The 24,742-nt window shown below is 37.1% G+C and overlaps 3 protein-coding genes across 3 annotated transcripts; 1 reads left to right on the forward strand and 2 right to left on the reverse strand.

The window, feature by feature from the left end:
- Positions 1-2,763: 2,763 nt before the first annotated feature.
- On the forward strand, positions 2,764-5,561 carry LOC116202564 (transcription factor CSA-like). The gene is made up of 3 exons (XM_031534159.1): positions 2,764-3,867; positions 4,007-4,444; positions 4,915-5,561. The coding sequence occupies exons 1-3, from the start codon at positions 3,378-3,380 to the stop codon at positions 5,172-5,174; spliced, it is 1,188 nt and encodes a 395-aa protein (XP_031390019.1). The 5' UTR covers positions 2,764-3,377; the 3' UTR covers positions 5,175-5,561.
- Positions 5,562-7,575: 2,014 nt separating this feature from the next.
- On the reverse strand, positions 7,576-9,308 carry LOC116204348. Its single transcript, XM_031536434.1, has 2 exons — positions 8,575-9,308; positions 7,576-7,807 (listed from the first exon to the last, which is right to left on the reverse strand). Exons 1-2 carry the CDS (start codon positions 9,306-9,308, stop codon positions 7,576-7,578), a joined length of 966 nt encoding a protein of 321 aa, XP_031392294.1.
- A 10,479-nt stretch (positions 9,309-19,787) lies between these two features.
- Positions 19,788-22,951, reverse strand: LOC116202885 (WUSCHEL-related homeobox 11-like). Its single transcript, XM_031534520.1, has 3 exons — positions 22,189-22,951; positions 21,174-21,349; positions 19,788-20,202 (listed from the first exon to the last, which is right to left on the reverse strand). The coding sequence occupies exons 1-3, from the start codon at positions 22,814-22,816 to the stop codon at positions 20,185-20,187; spliced, it is 822 nt and encodes a 273-aa protein (XP_031390380.1). The 5' UTR covers positions 22,817-22,951; the 3' UTR covers positions 19,788-20,184.
- Positions 22,952-24,742: the final 1,791 nt, after the last annotated feature.

The following is a 24,742-nucleotide window of genomic DNA, read 5'->3' on the forward strand; positions in this document are numbered from 1 at the left end:
TAATCTCTCGGTCTGTCTGATTGATCCTCCTCCCCTCTGATGGCGATTTCTATCGCATTACATTTTCCTTTGCAGCAACCCTAAGAATCTACTGTATTATTCTATTATTGTAATATTTTTCTAGAACATTTTACCTAGTACTAATGGTCTATCGTACGTCTGAAATATGAGTTTGCTTATTCGCACGCAACAGAGAAAAGAATTCAAATTACACCAAATGAAGATTACGTGTCTCAGAAAATAGACGAGGACATATTTTATTACAAAAAAAAAGAGAGAAAAAATTCAAAATTTTAATGGAAAAATGAGAGAATTAGTTTTTGCAACAATCTATTATAGATGTTTAAGTTAGACTCCCCGATTTCTTATAATAGAATGTCTCGATTCATTTAATCAGAATATTCTACATCAGCACTTTTAAAGTTTTTGATGCATCTGAACAACTGACCTTTCATTTTTCTTCTACGTGCTGAATAACCATTAATTTTCTTTTATTTAGGTTTTATCCTCATAAACTAATTTTTTTTAAAGAAAAGAAAACACATCACTCTCGGATAAATCTTAATTTTTTTTTCGGTGATAGATAAATCTTAATTTTGGTTATATTTGTGACTGATTCCGCCTCCTTGCCCCAACGTGGGTCTTTCCTCCTCCTTCTCCATCTGCGTTGCTCTCAATTACTCTTTACATTGCCTCCATCTCACCTCAACGCCAGCAATGCCGCCATCATCGGCCTTCTAGCCCCGTCCCTAGCGTTGCCACCACCTCCATTTCCATTTCTCTCAATATGTGGGCCTCCCCTCCGTCTGTCTTGGCTCTTCCAAAGTCTTCTCCTCCTTCCCCCATCTTCAATAATTGCTCCAGTCTACAGTGTGGAAATTGATTTCGAAGTTGCAAAAATTGTAACTCCTGCTACTACTAAATGCAAGAATTATCCTATATTTCATATATATCAATATTTCCTTTTCATATAACTATTGATATGAAAAAACTACATTCAAATTTTCAAAATAATAATAACAAATTCAAAAATAATCGATCTATACTCTCAATCAATATGACATTCATTAACACATAATACTACATACAAACATAAGCAAGATATGTCATAGTTACAAACAATATTTTGTTTGCGAGAAATTAAATAAAAAGGAAAAATTATAAGGACCCGTGCAACGCGTAGCCTTCGAGACTAGTTACTATCATGTTCGGACTGTATAATTATATCTGATGCATGAAGAACCTGATATTATCACGACACATGCGCTCATTATCCTATTTTTGATACTTAGTAAAGATTAATATAGACCATAAATGTTATCGAATTGGAGAAATTGATATATCTCCTTAGATCAATCTTTGTTGGGTTTCTGTCTCTGGAATCAATTTTTGATGAGATAGATGTTCATTTCCATACTTATTAATTATCTTCGTGAAAGTGATCGGTTTGTTCGGATATATGTCGCCTCTCCAATTGAATGTGTTTTCCTAAGCATCTTCGGAATTTTGTCCCTTACAAGCTGTCGTTGCTAAAAGCTAAATGCAGTCCCCGCTGGATTTAGGAACGGTCGATGCTAGTCTTCTTAGTTATATAACGAACTAGGACAAGAAATATTTCCAATTTCTAAACTAACATATCTCTGTCTTATTCTTATAACATCGGACTAAACGCACCTACCTTAGATGCCAGTTCATTAGGCATAACGGAAAATAACAAGACAGCATAATCCGCATTTAGAAAATAATACCGCTAGCAACGGTATCAACTTTAGCATAGTTCTAGACGATGAATAGCTGTATTATGTTGGTAGTTTGTTATGAGTTTTACGCCCAAACAGTTGATGGATCATTAATAATATTTTCAATGCCTCAACTCTCCTTCCAAAAGTCACCGTGGATCATGGAGATATGTTTGATTCAAGAATATCGATGACATGTTTGTTGCAATCTACTTTGATCAGTAGCGGCTATGATATTCCATGAATCGGATTGCTCTCTATGCATGATAGGAAGCACCAACTTAATATAAGATTTGGACACATCATTAAATTATAAAGTTGAAATGAATCAACCAACATTAGTTAGTTTAAATGGTTCGATACTTGCTCTGCTAAGGTCTCGAGTTCAAGTCCTCGTGAGTGTAGAAAGTTTATCATAGGAGAGCTTTATTCTTTAGTGGGCCGATTCAGCTTGACTGGATTAGTCGGGGTCCAATTAGATTTCAAAATATTATGGTTCACATAAAAAAAAAAGTTGAAATGAATCAAATGCATTTACTAGTCCGTTATTAATTAGTTTCAGAATACCCTAAAATTATGGAAAATAATGTAATACATGCTTATATGTGATGCTATTGTTTTCATGTTCTCATGAAAGTAGAAGATGATGGTATCACTACAATTTGATAATTTAGTACACGTTGAAATTTATTAGAAGCATCTCGTGGTCAGGCTAAGTCAACGCCCGAACGAGATTAATCTTTGTAAAACTGAGAATTCTCACGATTCTATAAAAAAAATGATGGTATCACGGACATGTACATCACACTTCCTTTCAATAACAACATAAGCCAATTGCTTCAACATTTTTTCCCCTCCATTTAAGTTTGGAGGAAATACGCTATCTATCTAGACATCATCGTGTAATGTATGTGGGATGGAATCTATTATTGTTCGTTAGAGGAAGCGGACAATACAGCGACGGACAGGGTGAGGCATTAAAGACAGGTGTTGGTTCAAAGTTGTTAACGCTCTCAGCTCTCTGTGTTCCGTTCCTCTTCTCCTTCCTCCTCTTCCTCCGTTCGTCGTCTTCTGCAACTGCAACAAAGTTCCCTACGTTTCGTCTGAGAAAGCAGGGCAAGTGGTTTCAGTAACAGGCAGGACATCTTTTTTTTTTTTTTTTTTTTTTTTCCTTTTTTAATAGTTTTTCCCAAAGCCCAATGACATGAACAGCAGAAAAGACAAGTGATGGGGTGATGGTATATGTACAGAGCCTCCCCCTCACCTCCTCCCTCCCATCCCCCACCACACGAGCGGTTCTCGGACCCCATTTCCCCTGCCCATTAACAGAGAGAGAGCGCGAGGAAGAGAAGGTGGAGGTGATGACGACGAACCAATCCATCAGTCCTTAGAATAACATAACTACTCTCTCTGTCCCCATTTTCATTCCAAATCTCGAAGCCGATGGAGATCAAAGAGACGGACCCATCTGGGTCTTCTTCTTGATCTTTAAGCTAAGATGCTTTTCTGATCGCCTCTGCGTTTCTGTTCCCCGACCAGTCCTTTTCCGGTTTGAACAGAGCAAAAGAGTTTTTCTTTTTTTGGCAGCCTTCGTAGGCTTTGTTCCTTTTTACAGTGTCATTAGCCATTACCATTACAATGAGTAAGACAGAGCACCTGAAGACACGGTTGGGCAGATTTACCGGGTTCCAGGATTTGAACTCCCTGCCTTCTTCACCTTATAATCCTCCTCTGCTCTCTCTCTACGGGGCCTTCCCCGGCGCTGCCTCTCTCGGCGAGAGGAAACCGGAAATGACTGAGGCGGGTTTTCAGTTCTTGGCCCCGGCGATGGGGCAGACCGACAAAGCTTGGGCCTTTGAGCCATTGAAGAGCAGGGGTGGGGTCAAGACGCAACACGATGTTGAGTCTGATGGACATGGCGGCAAGGCTGATAAGACAACCGTGCGCCCGGGCCTCGACGAGGAGGACGAGGTTAATAGGTGCTCCAATGTCGGGAAAGGCGGTCACGTGAAGCTCTGCGCCAGAGGGCACTGGAGGCCTGCCGAGGATGCCAAGCTTAAAGAGCTCGTGGCCCAATTTGGTCCCCAGAACTGGAACGTCATTGCGGAGCACCTCGAAGGAAGATCAGGTAACTCGGTCGAAGATCGATATTCTAGTCGAAAGGAATTTAATGCATTGGTTTCGGTCGATGGGCTGACTGCGGAGTGACGGTAAAGATAAACAGAGCATAATGTTTCTCATTTTCTGAGTATTATTGGTCTTTGCAGGGAAGAGTTGCAGGCTGAGATGGTTCAACCAGCTCGACCCGAGGATCAACCGTAAAGCCTTCAGCGAAGAGGAGGAGGAGCGGCTCCTGACCGCTCACCGGATGTACGGGAGCAAGTGGGCGATGATCGCGAGGCTGTTCCCGGGAAGGACCGACAACGCCGTGAAGAACCACTGGCACGTTATCATGGCGAGGAAGCAGAGGGAGCAGTCCAACGTCTACAGGAAGAGGAAGCTCCTCCCTCCTCACATGGCTTTCGACGTGAAGCCCCCCAATCGGAACACCAGCAGCACCGAGTCGACGATCTCCAGCAACAGGGATGAATCTGCCTCCACTTGCACCAAGCTCTCCCTCAGCGCCTCCTCTGCCAGACCAGTTCCCGTCCTCTTTGGCCGGTCCGGTCCAGTCCAGAGGCTCCAGCCGTCGGACCCTCGGATTGGTAAGTTTATCGCCTTTTTCTTATCCCCGGTTTCCTTCTGATCACGCTCCATAATCGGCAAAGAATGTTCATGGCGATAAATGAATGGACGTGTGTGCTCAAGATTTTGAAAAGTTCAATCCGTAATCTGTTGAGCATTTGCTGTGCAGTCTCCTAGATCGGTTTAGCTCGCTCGGTATGTGAATTTTCTCCATTATATTCAAGTTGAGATTTTGATTTGAAAGTGTTCGAGATATGTTGTCCCACGCGGAAAAATTGAGAAAGAAATCACGAGATTGAGTCCAACGAGTTTTGGGTTAACAATTCTTTGTTGTCCTCGAATCAATAATTGCACCGATAGTATCAGTATTTACTAATGCAACAGATAATGCTACCAAGTTGGCACTTGGATTTTGCTCTGATGTTTTATTTCTTGAGTCTACATTACTTGTCTGACTAGAATCTCTTTTCTGGGTAAAATTTCATCACAGGTCCCCCGAACAAGAAGCCACTGCTGGCTACGGTGAACGGGCCATCCGATGACCGGTCCAGCGATGACAGCAGGAACTGGACCCACTGCACGGGGCCGAAGAAGGGATCCCGGGAGAACTCCGGATCAGGGAACTTGGACTCGGTCTCAAACTCGGAAGTATCCGGGGCGGAGTCGGTCACCACACACAACCTCATCCTCTCTGGGCCCGAGAAGCAAGACCTGCCCTTCATCGACTTCCTCGGGGTCGGCGCCACCTGAGCCCAGTTCCCATCAAAACTAGAGGATATTCATAGGATATAACAGACCATGTTAAGAATATATGTTTTGGGCATTTTGGGTTGGTCGAGGAGCATGGGAGTCGAAGCTTTAGTTCCATAAATGGGAAAAGTAGAAAAGCCAGAGAGAAACAGTGTGTGTGGGTGTGGTTGTGGCTGTGTTTGAGGTTAGGTAAGTGATAGAGTGATGGCAATGGCGATGGATGGATTGGGTGCAGTGATGAGAGACTTCAAAATCTCAGGCAGACAAGGGACTCGGGTTTTAGCAGCAGCAGCAGTTTTTGGTTATTCTCTCTGCTATGAATGTCATGTCACTGTTTCAGGCTAAGTTTGTATGGGACCAGAGGTGGAAAAGTTTCTTCCTTTACTCTCTCTCTCTCTCTCTCTCTCTCTCTCACCCGACTTGAAATTGACTGATCAGTAGACTTGGCCTCCTATGTCTTGCATGCATGGTCCCCCTTATCATTCATTCTACTCCTTAGTCATTTGCTGTCTGATAGGATGAAAATTTGAAACTTAATACTACTCGGTTTCGGTTAGTTTAACGAAGTCGGTCATGATTCTCGGGGCAGATAGCACACCGTTGAAAATGACATACGGCTCGCACTGGCCCAACTGAGTCATACCGGAATTGCCATTGCAGAAGATGGTGCAGTGCCCTTGTTGCGTATCGCGGGGGCATTGGAGTGGTCAGTAAGATGAGATTGCTGACTATCCACGGAATGTTTTTTCTGTTTAAAGTTACATATCACAGTGTAACTGTTAGTTTAATGTAATATTTCCTCTAAATCCACACCTGACTGGCGCTGTTTCGACCTTGCCATATTATCTCAGGCCATCATCAAGAACGACGACCTCATCATTTGACCACTTTCGACCTCCTAGACCCTTTTTGCGCTTTCTGGGCTCCTAGCCTTTGGTCGATGACGGGCACGATCCCTCTTCGTGATAGAGAGACTGCTCCATCCATATGGATGGCATGAGATAAACGTACATTATATCTTACACTGCCAGACACAATACAATAAACTTCTTTTTCACTCGCGCACTCGGTCTTTTTGCATATTTTCCGCCGACGGGTGCTCAATGATCTAGTGAAACATAACATCATCCGCGGGGACCTTACCTTGGAATGAACAATAATCAAACGTGATGATGCGGAGGACCGTAGACAAGATGAGCTAAGATTTCAAACTGTGGGTTGGCACGATGCGAGTTTCTTGTTCATCGTGCGTAAAGAACAAAGGAAAGGTCTTATAATAGAATGAGGGAAAGCAATCAGCTGGGGTCCACGTCCGATCCTTGCATGACCATTTTCGAATTCCAACATGTATTTATTTATTTTATTTCCTAAACAGATTACTGGTAACTCGATTTACTATCTGAGATTAACTTATCAAAACGTCTATCGATCCCAAGATGCTTAATATTTGGAACATTAAACTGGACGAAAAACCTACCCAGTGAGGCTAACTTGTCGTCGAAGTTGAGCTACATCCTCGTAGTTGTTTAGTCTTATCTTAAATATGACGTAAAGATGTTATAGTAGTCTTAGTAGAGATATTTGAAAGCACCGGTACGGTCTAAGTCCCGAAGACCAAGGCGACATATCATTTTCAGGGAGGAGGGCTTATGTCAGTTTCACACACATGAAATTATCGAGGCACCTTCCCCTTTTATTATAGTTTATTAACGTTATAGATATTTTTATGAATATTAAACCATATAATATAATTTATTATAATTCAATACCAAAATAAATAATTAAAAAACGATGTTTACGTCTCTTCGAGCCCTCGCGGGATGCAGCCCAATCGAATGAGTATATGCGATTTATTATAATTGTTTTTAGCTCATAATCTGCTTTGCCCTTTATTAATCTTGACGATGCGTTTGCATTCAGAGTTAAAGTAACTTTAATTTTGATCGTGGAAAAAGACAAATGAGTTGGGATTATAAATTTGACTTGAGAAACATGTGTTTTTGTTGTGTAGTGTGTTGAGTTGAAGTTAAAGTTAAAATTTTTGACTTGGAAAATGTGTATTTTTATTGTGTAGTGTATTAAGTTAAAGTTAAAGTTAAAATTAAAGTGATTTTAACTGTTAATCCAAACGGGCCCGAAGAAATGGAAGCATATGCTATACAAGAGTCTAACAAAGAAAAAACCACATGGGCTCAAGGCTTATCAAAACATGAAGGCAATTTAAACCAACTACCAGTACAACCGTTGTTACAGAATAAGAGAAAAATCAAACTCCCCCGAGCTTCCAGTTGCCTCCTCTGGTGTTCTGTCTGTGCCTGGAAGATCACGTTGAGCCCCCATCAATGTGCCTCGTACCGTCCCGCTAATAGCATTCCAAATTCCTTCCTCCAAGTGAATGGAATCATTCCTTGCTTTTCCAGATGTAATACACATAGGCCTGCAAGGCAATTCTAAGGATAACTGCAAGAGTACTCTTCCTCTTGAATTTAACAGTAGCCCATTCAACTTGAGATCTCCAGGCCCCAACATCTCTATGTTGTCCAGCTGCATTCATCACCCTTTCCCACATTCTCTTAGTGAAAAACCAATTGTCGAACCGGTAGAAAACAGACTTTCCAGCATTCACTTCTTGCCTGATAAGAGGATATGCAGAGTCCCTCTATTGTAACAACTTCCTCCAAGCGTACGAACAATCAGTAGGGGCTTCGAGAGACCAAAAGCTCCTACCTTTGATGAGGTAAGCCTTGACCCAGGCGATCCATAAAGACCCAGCTTTGTTGAATAACAACCATATGTATCTGAGGCTGCAAGCCTTGGTCTAGACCACGGCTTCCTTAATTCCCAGGCCCCCCTCTTTTTTAGGAAGACAAACAAGTTTCCAATCCACTTTGGCCCCTTGTGCTCCATTACTTCTTCCTCTCCATAAGTGTTGAAATATATTGTCCCACATCGAAAAATTGAGAAAGAAACCACAAGCTTATATGAGGTTTGGGTCCAGTAATCTATTAGCTTAAGCTTTTGGGTTGCAGATGGACTCGAGTCCGTGTAGGCCCAAATGGGTATTTTACATGGTATCAGAGCGGGTTATGCTTCCGCGCGCTCATGTGGGCTCACACCATGCCAGATTCGATTTCGAGGTAGCCAAGAGTGCGTCTCATGTTAATCAAGCCCAAGAACGTGGCACGTGTTGGACCACACGTTCAAAGCCTTTTTGGGTAGAGTGAATGCAGTGCACCAGAAGTTAAGAAGGGACTGAATAACCAAAGTCACTAGTTGCAACCTCCCAGCATAAGAAAGATTTTTAACCGCCCATCCCTCGATTCTGCTGGTATTCTAGTCAATGAGTGGTTTGCATTCTTTATCAGATAGTCTTCCAGGGACAAGGGGGACCCCCAAGTACCTTACAGGCAAGGCACCTTCCGTAAAACCACTCAACTGCAAAATCTGTCTTTTAACTCCAAGATCAACCCCAGCACAAAAAATCTCAATTTTCCTTGGATTCAACTTGAGTCCAGACATAGTATAAAATGCATAAAAGATGCTCAAAATTGTTTTGATAGAAGGAACATCACCTTTCAAGAATATCATAAGATCATCAGCAAATCCCAAGGGCGTAAGTTGGACTTTAGAGCATTTGGGATGATAAGCTAGCCTTCCTTCAAGAGCAGCTGAATTGAGAAGCTCTGAGAGCACCTCTATAGCCATGACAAGCAGGTATGGTGAGAGGGGAACACTCTGTCTAAGATTTTTTCTTCCCTCAAAATAGCCATGCAATTCACCATTAATAAACCACAGAGAATCTTGGATCGTAAATGCAGGAAAAACCCAGTCAGAGAGCCTCTTAGACATGCCAATAGCTTGAAATATATTCATAAAAAATCTCCAGTCAATGGAATCAAAAGCCTTCATTACATCAGCCATTACAGTGCGCCTAAATGAAATTCTTCTTCTTCCATACCCTTTGAGCAATTCATGTGCCAATAATATGTTGTCAGCAATACTGCGTCCTTCCACGAAAGCACATTGCCTTGGAGAAATGAAGTCAGGAAGAAAAGACTTTAACCCGTTAGAGAGTACCTTGGTGATGCATTTGTACACCACATTGCAGCAAGATATAGGCCGAAATTCAGTCATCCTCGTAGAATTTGGAATTTTTGGAACCAGCCTGATGCAAGTGTTATTGGTCTCCCCTAGCAGCTTGAGTAAAGTCCTTTCAGACTAAATCCCAGGAAGACATATAAAAGTGAGAGCCAAAACCAATGGGGCCAGGGGCCCCATCCCCATCCATTGTCCGTAGTGCAGCTTTCACTTCCTCAGGTGTAACAGGAGCAGCTAGCACAGAGCAGGTGTCCTAAGGAATGTTATAATTAAGCAAATCTCTTAATTCACTGGTATTTCCTCTTGTAACTTTAGGATTAACTTTTCCCAAAAGATTTTGATAAAATCCCGCAGCCTCAGCAATTATGTCCTCAGGCTCCTCAAGCCTTTCGCCATTTCCATTAACTAGAACCTTGATGGAGTTCCTGGCTTTTTTTTATCTTCACGGTTCCGTGGAAAAAACTCGCATTATGATCTCCCAAAGAGAGCCACCTAACTTTTGCCTTCTGCTTGTAAAAAGATTCCTCTGCTACTTTTAAGTCGGTATATATCTTATTCAAATGCATATCAGTAGCAAGCACTTCAGAATCAAAGCAGCCAAGCATAATCTTCCTCTTTACTTCCTGCAACTGTTCTCGAGCTTGCCTGACTCTGTTAGAAAGATCAGAGAACTCTTCTCTGTTAAAAATAACTTTTTATTATTATTCCGGATATTATTATCCTCCTATGAATTTATTTTTGACAAAGGAGGTACCATTTATGGAAGTAGGAACAGCTGATTGTGCGGTCTACTCAGAGCATGTCTGAGTTGGGATTCATGTGAGGTTTTTTGTCTTGTCTTGTCTTGTCTTGTCTTGTCTTGTTAAATGTTGTTCATTATATATATATATATGTATATGTATAGATACATATAAATCTACTGGAGACATGAATGGCGATTTAGTCAATGAGCATTTCGGCATCATCCTTCAGCATTTTCATTCTTCGAGCGACTCCATCTGGATCAAGTCCTTAGCTTGATGTCGGGCAGTCGGTTCGTTGAGAAAAAGGAAGTATATCTAAGGTTATTAGCGTCATGTATATGATATATTGAATATTTTTATGTACTATCATATGATCCTTTGATAAAGCCACCTAATTCTGGTGTTGGATCATTACTGCAGCCATCCTATACAGTCGAGACCCCAGTTACGGTCCACGGAAACTAACAGGTCACCCACTTATATGTCGACTTGAGAAATGAAGGTCAGTTCCATCAGAAGAGGCTCGAAGTTACAATAACATGTAGTATGTATCATTATTAACCACAACCACATATATGCATCATATGGACGTTATGGATTTGTTTGTTTACCCATTAAAAAAAAATAAAAATACATGGATTGGGCCGAGCCCAATCTTAGTATTCCTAGTGAATGATATTGGGCCGGGCTCATGACCAACCATGGGCTCGTCTGCACATGTTTCGCTCATCTTAGCCCATTCAACTCCGGCTAAGCTCATCCCTCGTTGCAAATCTTGCTTTTGCTCAACTATATAGAGCGTTCTAATGCTAATGATCTCAGCATTTTAAGAAGAAAAGGCTTTTGTTGTAAACCAAGAGACTGGGTTGAAAGACAGGTGTTTGGTATAGTGACAATCGTCTTCGATTTGGTAAAGGTTTGGGTGCAATAATTAAATCGATTTGATTTTCCACAGCCCTTTTTACCCCTGTTACCTACTATGGCCGTCTCTGGCAGAAAATAATTCGTCTCCTCAGAATGCTCTGTTCTTTCTGTTTAGGGCTGTATGTCTTGATCATAAAATTCATATCGACTGCTGACGAGCGTTAAATATCCGATGCCTAGAAGGATCTCCACTAGTTAACAAAAAAGTTCGGTATTAAAGGAAGATCCAATCATCCATATGCAACTGGTTCATTATTCATGTAATTTCCTCTTTCAAAACATACCATTGGTTCTTTTCCTTCCAATCAAATGAAGAAAACTTATCAAAAGAGGGTATAGCGCAGTGTCTCAAGCTCCTACTTGACAATCAAGTGGTTCCAAATTCGAAAATTAGTAAAACTATTTGTGCCCCTTTATAATAATAATAATAATAATAATAATAATAATAATAAGTATTATTATTTTGATAACAAGGATATCTAGATTTCGCCCAACTAATGATTAAGATTTATATTTCATTGTATTAGACAGATAGACCTCCACTGTAATCGAAAAAAGAAAGAAAGAAAGAAAGAAAGAAAACATACTCCAAATATGACTAGGGACTTGATAACGCTGAAGTCATACGGCAGAGATATTGAGTTCTTAATCTCACCCAACCTCGGCCAGCTTGGTTTGGTTTGTATACTCATTTCCGATTATACAAACGAAATTAATTTATATCAGAGTCAGGATTAAGGCTTGGTTTGGGAGCATAGTTGCTGAAATAAAAGTGCTAAAGTATAATTGTTGAAAAATAATTGCTGATTTTAGAATAAACAAAAATGTTTGAGAGATAACAATCTGAAACTGCTGAAATTAAAATTAATGCTTAAAATAGAGACTAAGCAGAGCTAATTTTTATAAGCATCTATTAACCTGCTGAAAAATCACGATTCTAACCGTAGAAATTAGCCAAACCATGATTTTTAAAGATCTTCACACTGTTTCTAGTTAAAACTCAATAAAGTAACGCTTATTCAACCGGCACCACACTCCCAAACGAAGTTTAACACCTTTATTATGCCCACAGTAGGGACTTATTGGTTCAAACTTCTAACTAATCTGATAATTAAGAATAACTGATGGTCCCCGTTTATAACCATCAAGGGGACCACTAATTATTTTCAACCGCGCTATCCCATGGAATATATATATATATATATACTATATTGAGGTAAAATAGCATAATCAAATTCCTGTACTTACGTACGGCTTCCTCGGACGATCAAAATTATAAGCGATACATTGATTAGTGCTTCGTATAGTGTCAATCCTCTCAAGTTTATTTTAAAATTCATGAGTCTAATTTGTATAATTTAGAGGTTGTACGGACGCATACAGCTTGATGTTAATTTAAGTAGTTCCTAATATAGTTAATTACTCATAATATACATGTAAAATAAGTGCACAATGCACCACTAAGGTTTTGGAACTTGAGATGATTCGGATACATCATTTCTCATCGGCAAATCCATATAATTGGACGCTCAGAAATTTAGTGCTCCGCAGGTAACATCCAATCTGATTTGTTTCTTTTTTAAGCGTTTTGCCCAATAATAAGGGTTTTCACTTATAAAAATAAATAAATAAATAAAGAGTTAATCCATTCTTGAAGAACCTTAAATGAATTTCCCAAATAAGAAAGTTAGCCTCATTGGGCAAAAGGTTAAGGTATAAGCAAAATATATTTAAGTAGAATTCTGTAAGCACGAGACAGACAAAGATAGTAGTAAACGAGGTCACTCTGCTCTTAACATTTGGCTCGCATGCAAATGCAGATCTTAACATACATACACACACAACGCATGTATATATATATATATAATATAATTCATAATAATATAGTATATAATTTGATTAAATCAATTAATTAAGAGCTGGATCCACCTAGTTAATATTTGTTTTCACTTTCCTCCACAAGAAGTTACTGTTTTTGATATCTGGCCAACCATAAAAAATTAGATTGATCATTAACTTGCACCGATTAATGCATCAAATCATGGGCCGGCCATGTGATTAATTTTATTAATCTACCACTTGATTAAATAGGATAGATTGTGCGTGATCGTACATCCTATTGTAGAGCAATTGCAACTAAGCTAATCGAGGTAGCACTTGATGCTTTGAAGGTGCACTGCAGATGTCCATGTGTCGACCCTCCTGATCGTACACCCTAAAAATACTCCCGATCTCTTGGTTTAGTTAAATATGCATGCTCGGGGAATAATTCGGCTTTTATTCTCGAGTATCGTGATTGACGTCTTTGGATATAAAAATTATTTTAGCTACTCGTCGGCTTGCAGATTTTTTCTTTTCTCGGTTAAAACGGTACAATGCTGAATTCTGAATGAAGAAGATCGATTACTCATTGAAGCAAAAAAATGGAAAACACTTGGCGTATTGTTTTATATGAAAGTATTCTTACTCCCTCATGTGATGATCGTACGTTCTGATGGGCTCATAGTCAATATCGATTTATTATAGATGAAGGCGAATTCGTATATGCACGTATACATTTGCATATTCCTCCATCGGGTGGTTCGAGGTATAGTGATTGTCCTAGGATGGATTGACACATGGGCACTCAAAAAATTGTTAACAAGTCTCAATTGTTGCCCCATAAACAAAATGAATTAGATGCCCAAGGTATAGGTTGACTGAGATGTTTCCTGGTCAACAAAAGATTACAACCTTAGGGATATGGCATGTAGAAACCCTAGAACCCGATGGGGGTTAAAACCACTAAGTAATGTTTATTTATCATTATTGCCAGCCAATAAAACTATATATTTGGTAAAGATAAAAATATGATTTCACATGGTATTTCTCTATTAGAGTGCCCTTATGTCGTGAGACTTTTTTTAAAAAAAAAATTATTTTCTATATTGGCAAAAAGATATGCTCTCTTTTCAAGACAAACATCCGTCTGTCTATGATTGGTTATATAGTCGGTGTTAAAGCCCCAAGTTGCTTATTGTAGTGAGTTATGTGTCCGATGAGTTCTGTACTTCCATATAGCTGGGTCTGCATATATATATACACACACAGATACACACATGTAATATATGATAATATATCCACACACGCTGCCCCTGCTTTCATTTTATGTGGTTATTAAGAGAGATATATGGGCTTCGCAAGGATTAAAAGGTACCCAGCAAAAAAAGAAAAAGTTCCCAGCAAAAAAGGCAAGGGTTATAAGGAAGGGAAACAACGGGATATTAAAATTTTCGGTACTGAAAATCGAATTTAGAATTTTTTTTTATTCCAGGGAGTTGAGGCCCTGAAATTTTGGTCTTGATGATCATATGTCTTCTTTTTATTGATGTTATTATTGTACAACACATACACATAGTTTAAGGTACATTTAATTCATCAACTTAGGACAACATATTTTCCAACGTGTGAAAGTGAAGATAAACAGAACCTCTGAAAAGACAACTTCGCCCGTATTGCTCGAATGAAAAATAGGTGAGGATTTACGAGGAGTGAGTTATACATAACAAATCATTGGTAGATTTTCCCCAACCTTGATTACATGATTATTAGACATCATACCATTGTAACCCAAGTTTTTATCTTACGAAACAGCTTCTGAATTCGGGTTACAAGACAATGTTTTTTTTTTTTGGTGAAAATACAGGCCTAGCCCAAATGCACAGGACATGTAATACTATGTAATGTTTTGATCAATACCATTATATACTTTTTGGGATCATATGTGTGTTAGACGAAAGTGATCTCTTAGCTTTCGAACAGCAATCCAAAATAAAATATTTCAAGTAGTTGTTTCCTATTAAATAAGAGTACTAGGCCTAATCAAAATTTGGAGAAACCAATAAGTTTCACTTTTCTTCGGCATCTGCTGATGAAATAAGAATTGTTCAGCTATGAAATGATTGGAGAAGCGGCGATGGCCGTATTATGATTGCAACAATGCAACGTGGATGCTGAGAATGAAACAACCTAAATGAACTTTGCAGATAGATTCTCTCTAGGTTGCTTTGTTAAAATAATATTGCTTTATGGTCTTAAACAAAGGTCCATGAACTTAGTAAGAAGAGAAAATTTTAAAAGAAAAGACATCATGTGAAATCATACTGATAAGAACCGAGATCAAATATCAATGCGCTAAATTCATTTTCTCACCCGGGTGTCTTCTCTTATATAGCAAATAATTGCATGTTTAATGCGAATATGTAAGACCGGAACAAGTTGTCTACCTTTATCTATTTTCGGCGAAATCACGAGGTATTATTAGCCCACTAATTAGACTAATACTTGTTCGAATGACGAACTAATTCAAACTATGTGATACTTCCAATGTATCTCAAAGAACTGCGTCCCAAATAAAATCATCTCCTGATGCGCGACTGTACAATACCTTGTGATTTATCTTTTATCTATTGATTTAGTTCAACCTAATTATTTGGATTTTGTAATCCGCTAGTAATTAAGAAAGCACGACATTGTGGTTGCTTTATATTACTTTTTGAAACATGAAACATTTTTTTTTCTCTGGTAAATAAAACAAGGGAGCCTGATTAGTTATAAGGGTTGCTTTTTTCCCTAAGTTAGGGACATTGTATCTAACAAAAACTATGTAACATCCGAGATGATTAGGACCATTGTATTTAGGCTCATGTAGAGAGCAAAAGAGTCATAATGATGCTAAGGAAAGTAGTTTTATCTCATCCATATCTATATCTATATAAATATATAAAAACTGAAGCTAAAAATATGGATCAGTAGCCATGTGAACCAAATTCAAGAACCCGCAGTTCTCTGTTGATTAATTTTTTAGATTCTTTTTTTTTTCGGTTACAGATTCTTTTTTTATATATATAAATATAAGTAAGATTTCTTATTTTTAGGAAAAATAAGTTTTGCCATATTTACTAGTAGAGACTCATAAATTTAATACGGTGAAATATAATTTCTAAAGCTAATAAAGGGTATATATAATTCCACCATAAGAATCGAATTTGCAATTTCTTACTTGATAAGCGAGAACTTCTGCTACTGCATTACATTATTTTTCTTTGTATATCTTGGTTTTAAATAGAGTAAAATATAGTTTGACTCCCGACCTTTGAGTCTGTTGGTAGATTGCTCCCTAACCTTTAAAAAATTACACTATACCATCTGACATTTTAAAAATGAATCAAAGTGCCACATTGGATACTTTCCCGGCAACTATTCTGGCCAAAACATAATTTATTACTTTCAGATTTTAGAAAATAATTTCAAAAATTGAAATTAAGAAAAAAAAATCCAGAACAGGTTCCGGGGGGGGGGGGAGAGAGAGAGAGAGAGAGAGGAGGGAGACATAAAGAGGGTCGGCCCCTCCGTTCTTCTGCTGTTGCTTGACTGCTCCTCCTCCTCTTATGACTGCCTTGCCTGCAATAAAACCATCACCAAAGAGAACACAGACATTAATTAAATGAATCAAAGACATCCTAGGATCCAGATTTGATCTACTATCAACACATACACAACCCCTGTGGTTTCGTGCGGAGAAAGGGAGGATATTTAATAGGTTTCTCAAACCATTTTTATTTACGAATTAACAAGAAATATCAAATTTCAATCACTAATTAAATTTCAACCGTAGACCCAAATTTCTCACCTCTTTGTTTGGGGGACAAACTGCATTTTACTCTTATAAGTACTATAATTGCACTATCATCATTTTTTTCATATTATATGTTTTTTCTTAATAAATCATTCATATCTCTTTAATAGAAGTGATCTTGCAAGAAGAAATTCACCAAAGATTCACAACTAAATAAAAAACATACCATATTATATGTACTAAAATATATATCTTTTTTTGGATATTGTAAACTTTCGATGAAACATGGACATTCTCAATTTAATGGCAGAAACTAATCCTGTCCGGTTTTGGATATTAAAAAGTTTTGTCAATACGTTCAAACCATATATAAAGAAATTCGTTTACATAATTAGTTCACCAAATTTTTTTTTACACAATTAAAATCTCAATGTAAGAAAATTCTATAAATAGAGCTTCCTTAAAAAACACTTTCTTAATAAAAAATCACTTTCTTCATGTACTCATCTTTTTGTTCCAATTTTTCGTTCTTCTTGCCCTCCCTTCTCTCTCATTCTCTCTTATATATGTACGGACACATACCATATTAAAAAGCAATCTTATCTATTAATTATTCTAGAGCTATTTTTTTCGATTATAAAAAAAGCTCATAGATCTGGAATAATATGAAATAAAAATCCTAATAACCAATATAGAATCACGGACAATCTCACCAAATATCAAATCTGGAATCTCTTAATTATTAGGCTATGCTCCACTACGCTACACTCTCATTTAATAACAATCTTATTATTTTGATTACAAACACGGTATCATATAATTATTTGATATTACTTATTTTATGATTTGACTGTCATAGTTATTTATATTTGATCGTAGACTATATTACTAATTATTTTAATTTTAGATGCATACATTTTTTTTATAAAAGATATAGTGAATAATTTGCAGGTATCGACTAATTTTATTAAACGCTCAAATTCTTGCATGTAGCCCTTATATTTTGTACAAATTAATTAATGAAGTTTAAAACAGATAGAAGGAAGAAGACGACGCCCAAGCAATTGATCCACGCATATATTGCAAAAGAGGACTTAAAATTGGTTTGTTATGAGAGAGGGAGTGATGCAATCACACATTTTTTTGATAATTTATAATTAAATTTTATGTTCGATTCTCATTAAAGAAATTATCTATACTCTTTCATTTTACTTTCTTTCCTATTTCTTGATATTAGGTTCATAAACATTTTTTATAACCGAAAAAATATATTTTCTTCTCACATAGCATGGAATAAACTAATCCTATCTTCCAGGTACATAATGTGAATATTGCAGCTTTAAAATGAAGTAATTTCTTATCCAATTTTTTCCCGTACCAATCATCATCATTATCCCCGTCGTGTCCTCCCGTTCATTTAAACCGTTTTCAATTTTAACAAGTCAAATAAAAAAAGATCATTGAAATGTGAAAAGATGAATCTGTGCTAGATTCACGTCACCTGATTATTCCTTTTTTATTTTTTTCTTTTTCAACGGAACTTTTTTTTTCATATTTTTCGATTAAATGAGAGACTTATATGCCTACTATATGAAGATAAAAAACCTAATAAGGGATTGTGTAATTTCACTATGAAAATCAAACCTAAAAGATATAATTCATTGGCAAGGGCGTATGTCATTATCTGCATCTTCTTTCTCATTGAACATTTCTTTTTGACACGAGAAAATTTATAAGGTGACTTGAGAAGGTATTGTGTGTAACATTTATATTCCGTGACATTGTGTCACCGGACACAAAAAATTATATATTTATTAATAATAGATTTTCTGTGATATTTTTAAAAATCAATAGAAAGTGAAGAACCCTTATCGGCTTGTGATATTGCCATGTGATATATCTCGTTACATATAAGACTTCTCGACTTTTAGGCTTCTGTGTCACCAACGAAAAAGAAAAGAAGAAGAATGATAATGTGACATTGTATATGACAGGTCTAGGAAAATGGCTGAATCCACTGCATTGCCATTATTTGTTGGATCTGCCTTCCGTCTGGATTAAGAGATCCGAATTTGATTTTCAAGCAGAATTTTCTGTACCCTTTAATTTATGTTCATCACATCCATTTTCTCTAGAGTAGACGCATGAATTTCGTTCACTAAAAAAAAAAAACATTGGGAAGTAGTTAATTTGTGATATATATATATATACATACACTTGATTTATTTAATAAACTCAAACTTTTATATTGATCGGTTCAATTGTATTGTTTCCTCTTATAATAATCCTTTAACTAAGAATCAGACAAACAAGAGATATCAGCAATTAATACTACATGGGCATGAAATCCACAAAAATAAGGTTTTCTTGCTATCGTTCGCTGGTCTCGTAGCTCGTTCATAAGACGAACTAGAATCTTGACTTAGAGACAGTAAGGAGCACATCAGAGTGATACTATGTGAAAATTTAGTTGGCTTTGATTGTTAAAGTTAAATGTACCAGAAATTGTTAGAGATTACTTAGATTGTCACTGATTTACAAGCAACTTTTTGCAAGAGTATCCAAAAAGTAAGGAAGATGCTTCAGTTTTGTTGGGAAGTAAATTGAATTAAAATCCCCCATTGATTAGAGAAAGAAAGCTAATCGGTTTACATGAGACTTGAATTCTACTATCTAACCGCTTGAATTTCTAAATGAAAATAGGTATAACCCAAATTAGTTTACTAAAAATTTATAGTTATTTACGAAGACTTGAATCGACATGACGGAGAAAACTTGAGCTACTGTATATGTAAACGAAAGATATATAATAGTGAATTTTCTCTATTCACAGGAAACTTAAATCCAAAATCTAGACACTAAACTATTTGAACTAACTCATATTAATTATATTAGAGGAATTCTCTCGATGATGGGAATCAAGTTACAGGACCAAGTACAAAGGGTGGGGTAATACCTCCATTGCATTACATCCCCATACTTCGAGAAATTGTAGTTTTCATTTCTTACAAAGGGAAATAATTAGAAACCGACATGAATTTTCCCCATGAAAAAGTGAGAGAGTCCCTTAACCATGTCTGTTATATCTTCTTCATTTTGTTTTAATGTACCACCGCAGTAAAATATGTACTAGTCCCAAGCATAGATCCGTTAAAAATACCACACTGAAAAATCTGAAAAAAAGAATATATATATATATGTGTGCATGTATGTATGTATATGTCACATATATGAAAGACAAATGCCACCCCAAACATTTTTATTCAATTCCAATATAATTCTATATCATCATATGAACTAATCACTTCCATCACCAAATATTTCACAAGTGCATAGAAGAACTTCCCAAATCTAATCCTAGGATAACTGAAGGAAAAAAAAAAACAGATACACATAAATTAGATGACACCAAACGATCGATGTATGGCTTCTCTTGTCCTCCTGATCAATTCCCACGGGTGGATACATTGTATGTATCTGTGGAGAGACGATTGCCAAATATATCTCTGTATAATCCATTGCTAGAATATCGACTAATGAGCTTTCATGTTATGTATGACTCGAAATCCTGCAACTATATTAGCTGTTCCTAGTACGAAGCATCGTTGGTGCAGGCAAAGAAACCTCGTCATGTTGGTCTTGAAACCTGAAAAGAGAAAGGAGGAAAAAAGAAAAAAGAAAAAAGAAAAAAGGTAAGCGTAAAGCTCTTTTAGTGCCTCCCTTAAATCATCTTTCCTCTCTTTGTAGATTCCAAGAACTATCGATATGATGGAGACTGAAGATTCTTCATCTCAGCTTGCATGATTTAGATTTCAGAAAAAGAGAGACAATTGAGTACTGATCTCTATAACATACTGTCAGGGGGAATCATTTATATTAATATTTTTCTTTTTTTTGTCATAAACATACCACTCCTCTCGGTTCATTTATAAGCACCACCAAAGGAAATCAAGAAACCCCTCAATTAAAATATGTTTGTGGAATCAAAGAGAACACTTCACCGAGAAACGGAGCTTAAGATTTTGAATTCAGTTCTTATTAGCGAGTCCCAGAAAAGAAAAACAATTTCAATTTTGTTAAGAAACTATGTTCAGTGAAGTTCCGAGGAAAATAATGTTCTGAATTCTTGAATAGTTAATATATGAATGTGGCAAAAACCCTGATGTTGCTATTTGGGGTCACTCAAAGTTAAAAAAAATGGAAATGGAGATATTGAGTGGGAACAAAATTATAGAGGAAGCAAATTGTCAAAAGAAGCATAACACATAGCAGGTAAAACTTATTTTTGTAGGACTCTTACAAATAATTTAATATATAGGATAGTGGTGGTGGTGGTGGTGTAGGGATATTGATGAAGGAGTGTTAACGCAATTTACTGAATAAAGGAAAACTTATTGTTAATTAACGAACTATGAAAACCTATATGTGGAAGAATATACAGTCACCTTCTCCATTTGGTAAAATATTTAATTTGTCTAATAGGATAAAGGGTTTTAGCTAGATCATGGAGATTATTATATACTAGAGCACTCTAGATATATTAATAATTATACATTATTGCAAAATGCAAACAACATAATTCTATATTTAAGGAGGGGGGAAAGGAACAATATTTACCAGGAAATAGCTTTCACCATGCTCCAAGCTCTGCATTAAGAAACCAAACTCATTCATGGGCAAAGGTACACCAGAGGAGTGGACCAAAACTGCACTTTGACCAAACACTGCTTTCATGTCAAATGGGCCTCTTGGCACTTCTGTTGGGATCCCATTGATGAACACTGTGATGTATCCTATACATACATACATACACACACATATATACCCAGAGAACCAAAGCAATCGATTAATTTTACCAGTTTCATAGTTAATTTAGTGACATATAGATTCATGGACATGAAATTAACCAAAGAAAGTTGAATTCCATTACTACTAAAGTTCTTAGACCCATGAGAAAATGGACCATTAATTTCTGGATAGGGATAGAATTATTTTTTCCCCTTGAAATAAAGTAATTTAATTCATTAAAGAACGATTTATTGGAAAATCTTGTTTTCTGCAGGGATTATGGGGAAGTAAAAGGGGAATTGGCTATATAATTTTCTAGCTGAGCTCAAAAAGCTTTATTAGGGTTTCTTCTATATGAAATCCAATAAAGTTTCTCAGAAAAGAGGCAGATAAAAAGGGAATCGAAAAATTGTCAAAGTACGACTTTTGTGTCAAAAAATTGTCGAAGGACTGTCTGATCTCACAAGTACAAGACACCGTCTGTCCTGACTGATCGCAAAAAGGTTTGGCAACCCTCTTGTCCCGACAACCTCATCCTGATCGATCTATCCCAATCCTTTGTTGTTAGGTAGAGTTTGACTGAGAATTTGTATAAAAATTGGTATTTATATTTTAAAATATGGGGCAAATAAAAAAAAAATGAGCACAAAGTTGGCTGATTCAATCGATTCTGTGAAAAACATGGAGCCGAAAGGTCAGAAAAATAATGAAGAAAATCAGTCAGCCAGTATAAAAGCTTGGCAGATTTTTTTCCCCCTAAAAAAAGTTGAAATTAACAAGAAAAAAATAGAACCCGATTGCAAATGATAGAGGGAAGTTTAAGAGGTAGACATGCATCAGTTACCCGACTGGTAGGGCAAACTCGAAGTCTCGGACGGGCAAAACATGGAGCTCTGGTCTGTTTCGGGGAAACCCACCACTTGACCGGGGATCGAGAAGAAGCTCTCGGTCCCGTCTGGTTGGCCGAGACTGGCTCCAAAGAGGTTATTAGTCGATGAAGATGACCCGATATGGTAACTTGTCGGCAGACAATGAGGGTAATTGTTGTTGTTAGTAAGTGGTGCATAGCCCATACCACAAGGCGTGCCAGAACTGCCCTCACTACTGTGAATTGCACCTCCTAGCAACTGAGGGTGATGGTTTTGATGGTGGGCATCGTTATTGTTTCCCGGGTCTCCGCCAGCGGCCAGGGCACTGGCCGCCTGCATTTGCCGCTGCCTCCTGCGCGACCTCGACCGCCTGTTCTGGAACCAGTAGAAGACGTTGGCATCCCCGACCGCTCCGAATTTCTCGAGGAGCTTACGGATCCTCACGGTCTCATCCTTCGGGGGGTTCACCATCCCACTGTTGAAGATGGACTCGAGGATGAGGATTTGCTCTGGCTTCGGGGTCCATCTCGACCGCACCGGCTCGCTGCTCCTCTCCTGGCTGTTGCCACCGGGGCTGTTCGGATCTTGGCGGTGATCTTCCATGAGATCAATTCCTAAGCTTATCAGAAATTTAGGGAAGGGGGAAACAATAAGAAATTATATAATCTTTGGAAGAGCTAAAACCTAGGCAAGTGAAGAATAATATATATATGTGAAGAGGGGAAGATGGGTTGTATTGGAACTTACATATGATGGGTGACTTAGGGCTTTGATGCTATATATATATATATATATATTGAGGGGAAAGGGGAATGTTAGTGCTTGAATTTCCCGCTTTGCCCTCCTTGTTGTCTATGTTTAGTTCATTGAACCGTTAATTAATGGCGTGGAAGAAGCCAAAGCCAAGTTTATTCCATGGAAATCAATTTAATGATAATAATTGATTAATACACTACTAATAATATTATTTAATGATCGGCGAAATAGACGCAACCGTCCTTTTAAATTCTCTGAAAACACAAGAACTTGAGAGTATTAGTCAGAAGTTTACTACGTATCAATGACATTATATCACAGAACCTTAGGTTACTAAGAAAGTATCTATTTGGTAAATATCACCTAGCGGGGTCTATTAATTTCTACTTATTATGGTGTGATCCCATGGAGTTAGTTTTGCAAAACACACCTTAGTGATGGTTGACTTACATTTCACTTTACTCACTAATTTTAAGGGGCCTTTTTGGTTGGGAATTTGATCCCTTGATGCTATATACAACTATAAATTGTGTTAATGTACTGCTGCATCCATGATCAAAGATTATTAGATTATGGCCATCTAGCAAGTACTCCAGAACATCCACTAGGGATTAAGAATTGGTTTTGCTTTAGTAGTCTCGAATTGAATTTGAAATATGGTAAGGAATTGATATAGAATATGGTGGCATTCCCATTTTATTTAGTTTGTCATGGAATTAGAATTCAATTGCATTTCTTGCTACTTAAATAATCAATATTTGAGAAAAGGAGTATAGTACAATGATACATGCTCTTATCAAATATTTTATAGATTCTAAATTCGATTCTTGCGGTGGATTATTCCAGTCCCTTTTATGAGATTCTCTGATTTCCTTGTACTAAATTCATATGAACATTTTTTACGACCGAAAGAAAATACAATATCTATCTTGTATCGGAATCAACTATATATATTGCCAAGAATGAATTATATAATTGATTTGATATCTTATATCTAATACAAATTAACCAACTTAATCTGCCATCAAAATTTACGTCAAATATATATATTTTTTCATGATGAGGAAGTTGGATACCTTCATTTTAAGAACCATCTGTAATATATAAATTAGCTTTAGCTATTCTAATTATATAATATATATATAAAGAATGTGACTGCTATATGCCAAATTAGCCCTAGTTGGAGCTAGCTATTTTAGTTGTATGTATTTGTATATACACACACACTATATATAGGTTTTGGGCAGACGATCGACATAGAAGTCAAAGCTTTCCACTAAAACATTCCCAGTTGATGTCAAATCAGAGTGTTGAGAGTCGACATAATCATAAACAGCCCTTTGCCTAATTCAACAAATAATGGTAGCAAAAGCAAAATTTCAGCGTCAACATGTTTCCTCCAAGGATGAAGCCCAACATGCATCTGCCTTTTTTATTTTATTTTTATTTTTAAAAGACCCTCCACCTCCTTTTCTCTCTCTTTAATTAATTTATTTTTATATAAATTTTGTTTACCTAAGGAGCTAGCTGAAATTTAATTTAATACAGTGATACTCGCCCTTCATCTAAAAATAAAAATAAAAATAGATTTTATTTTGTTAGCAAAACTCTAATATATCTCTTTATTAGTTTCATTCACGTATTTCTTACTAGATCGGTTCATGGATATTTCCAATAATCCAAAAGAGATTGTCGAAATACATTATTGTTGAGGATATTAATCTCACATGGAAAATATGAACGAATATCTATTGATTATATGATATTTGGATA

Source organism: Punica granatum, chromosome 4 (genome assembly GCF_007655135.1).
Source record: "Punica granatum isolate Tunisia-2019 chromosome 4, ASM765513v2, whole genome shotgun sequence".
Classification (NCBI taxonomy): domain Eukaryota; kingdom Viridiplantae; phylum Streptophyta; class Magnoliopsida; order Myrtales; family Lythraceae; genus Punica; species Punica granatum.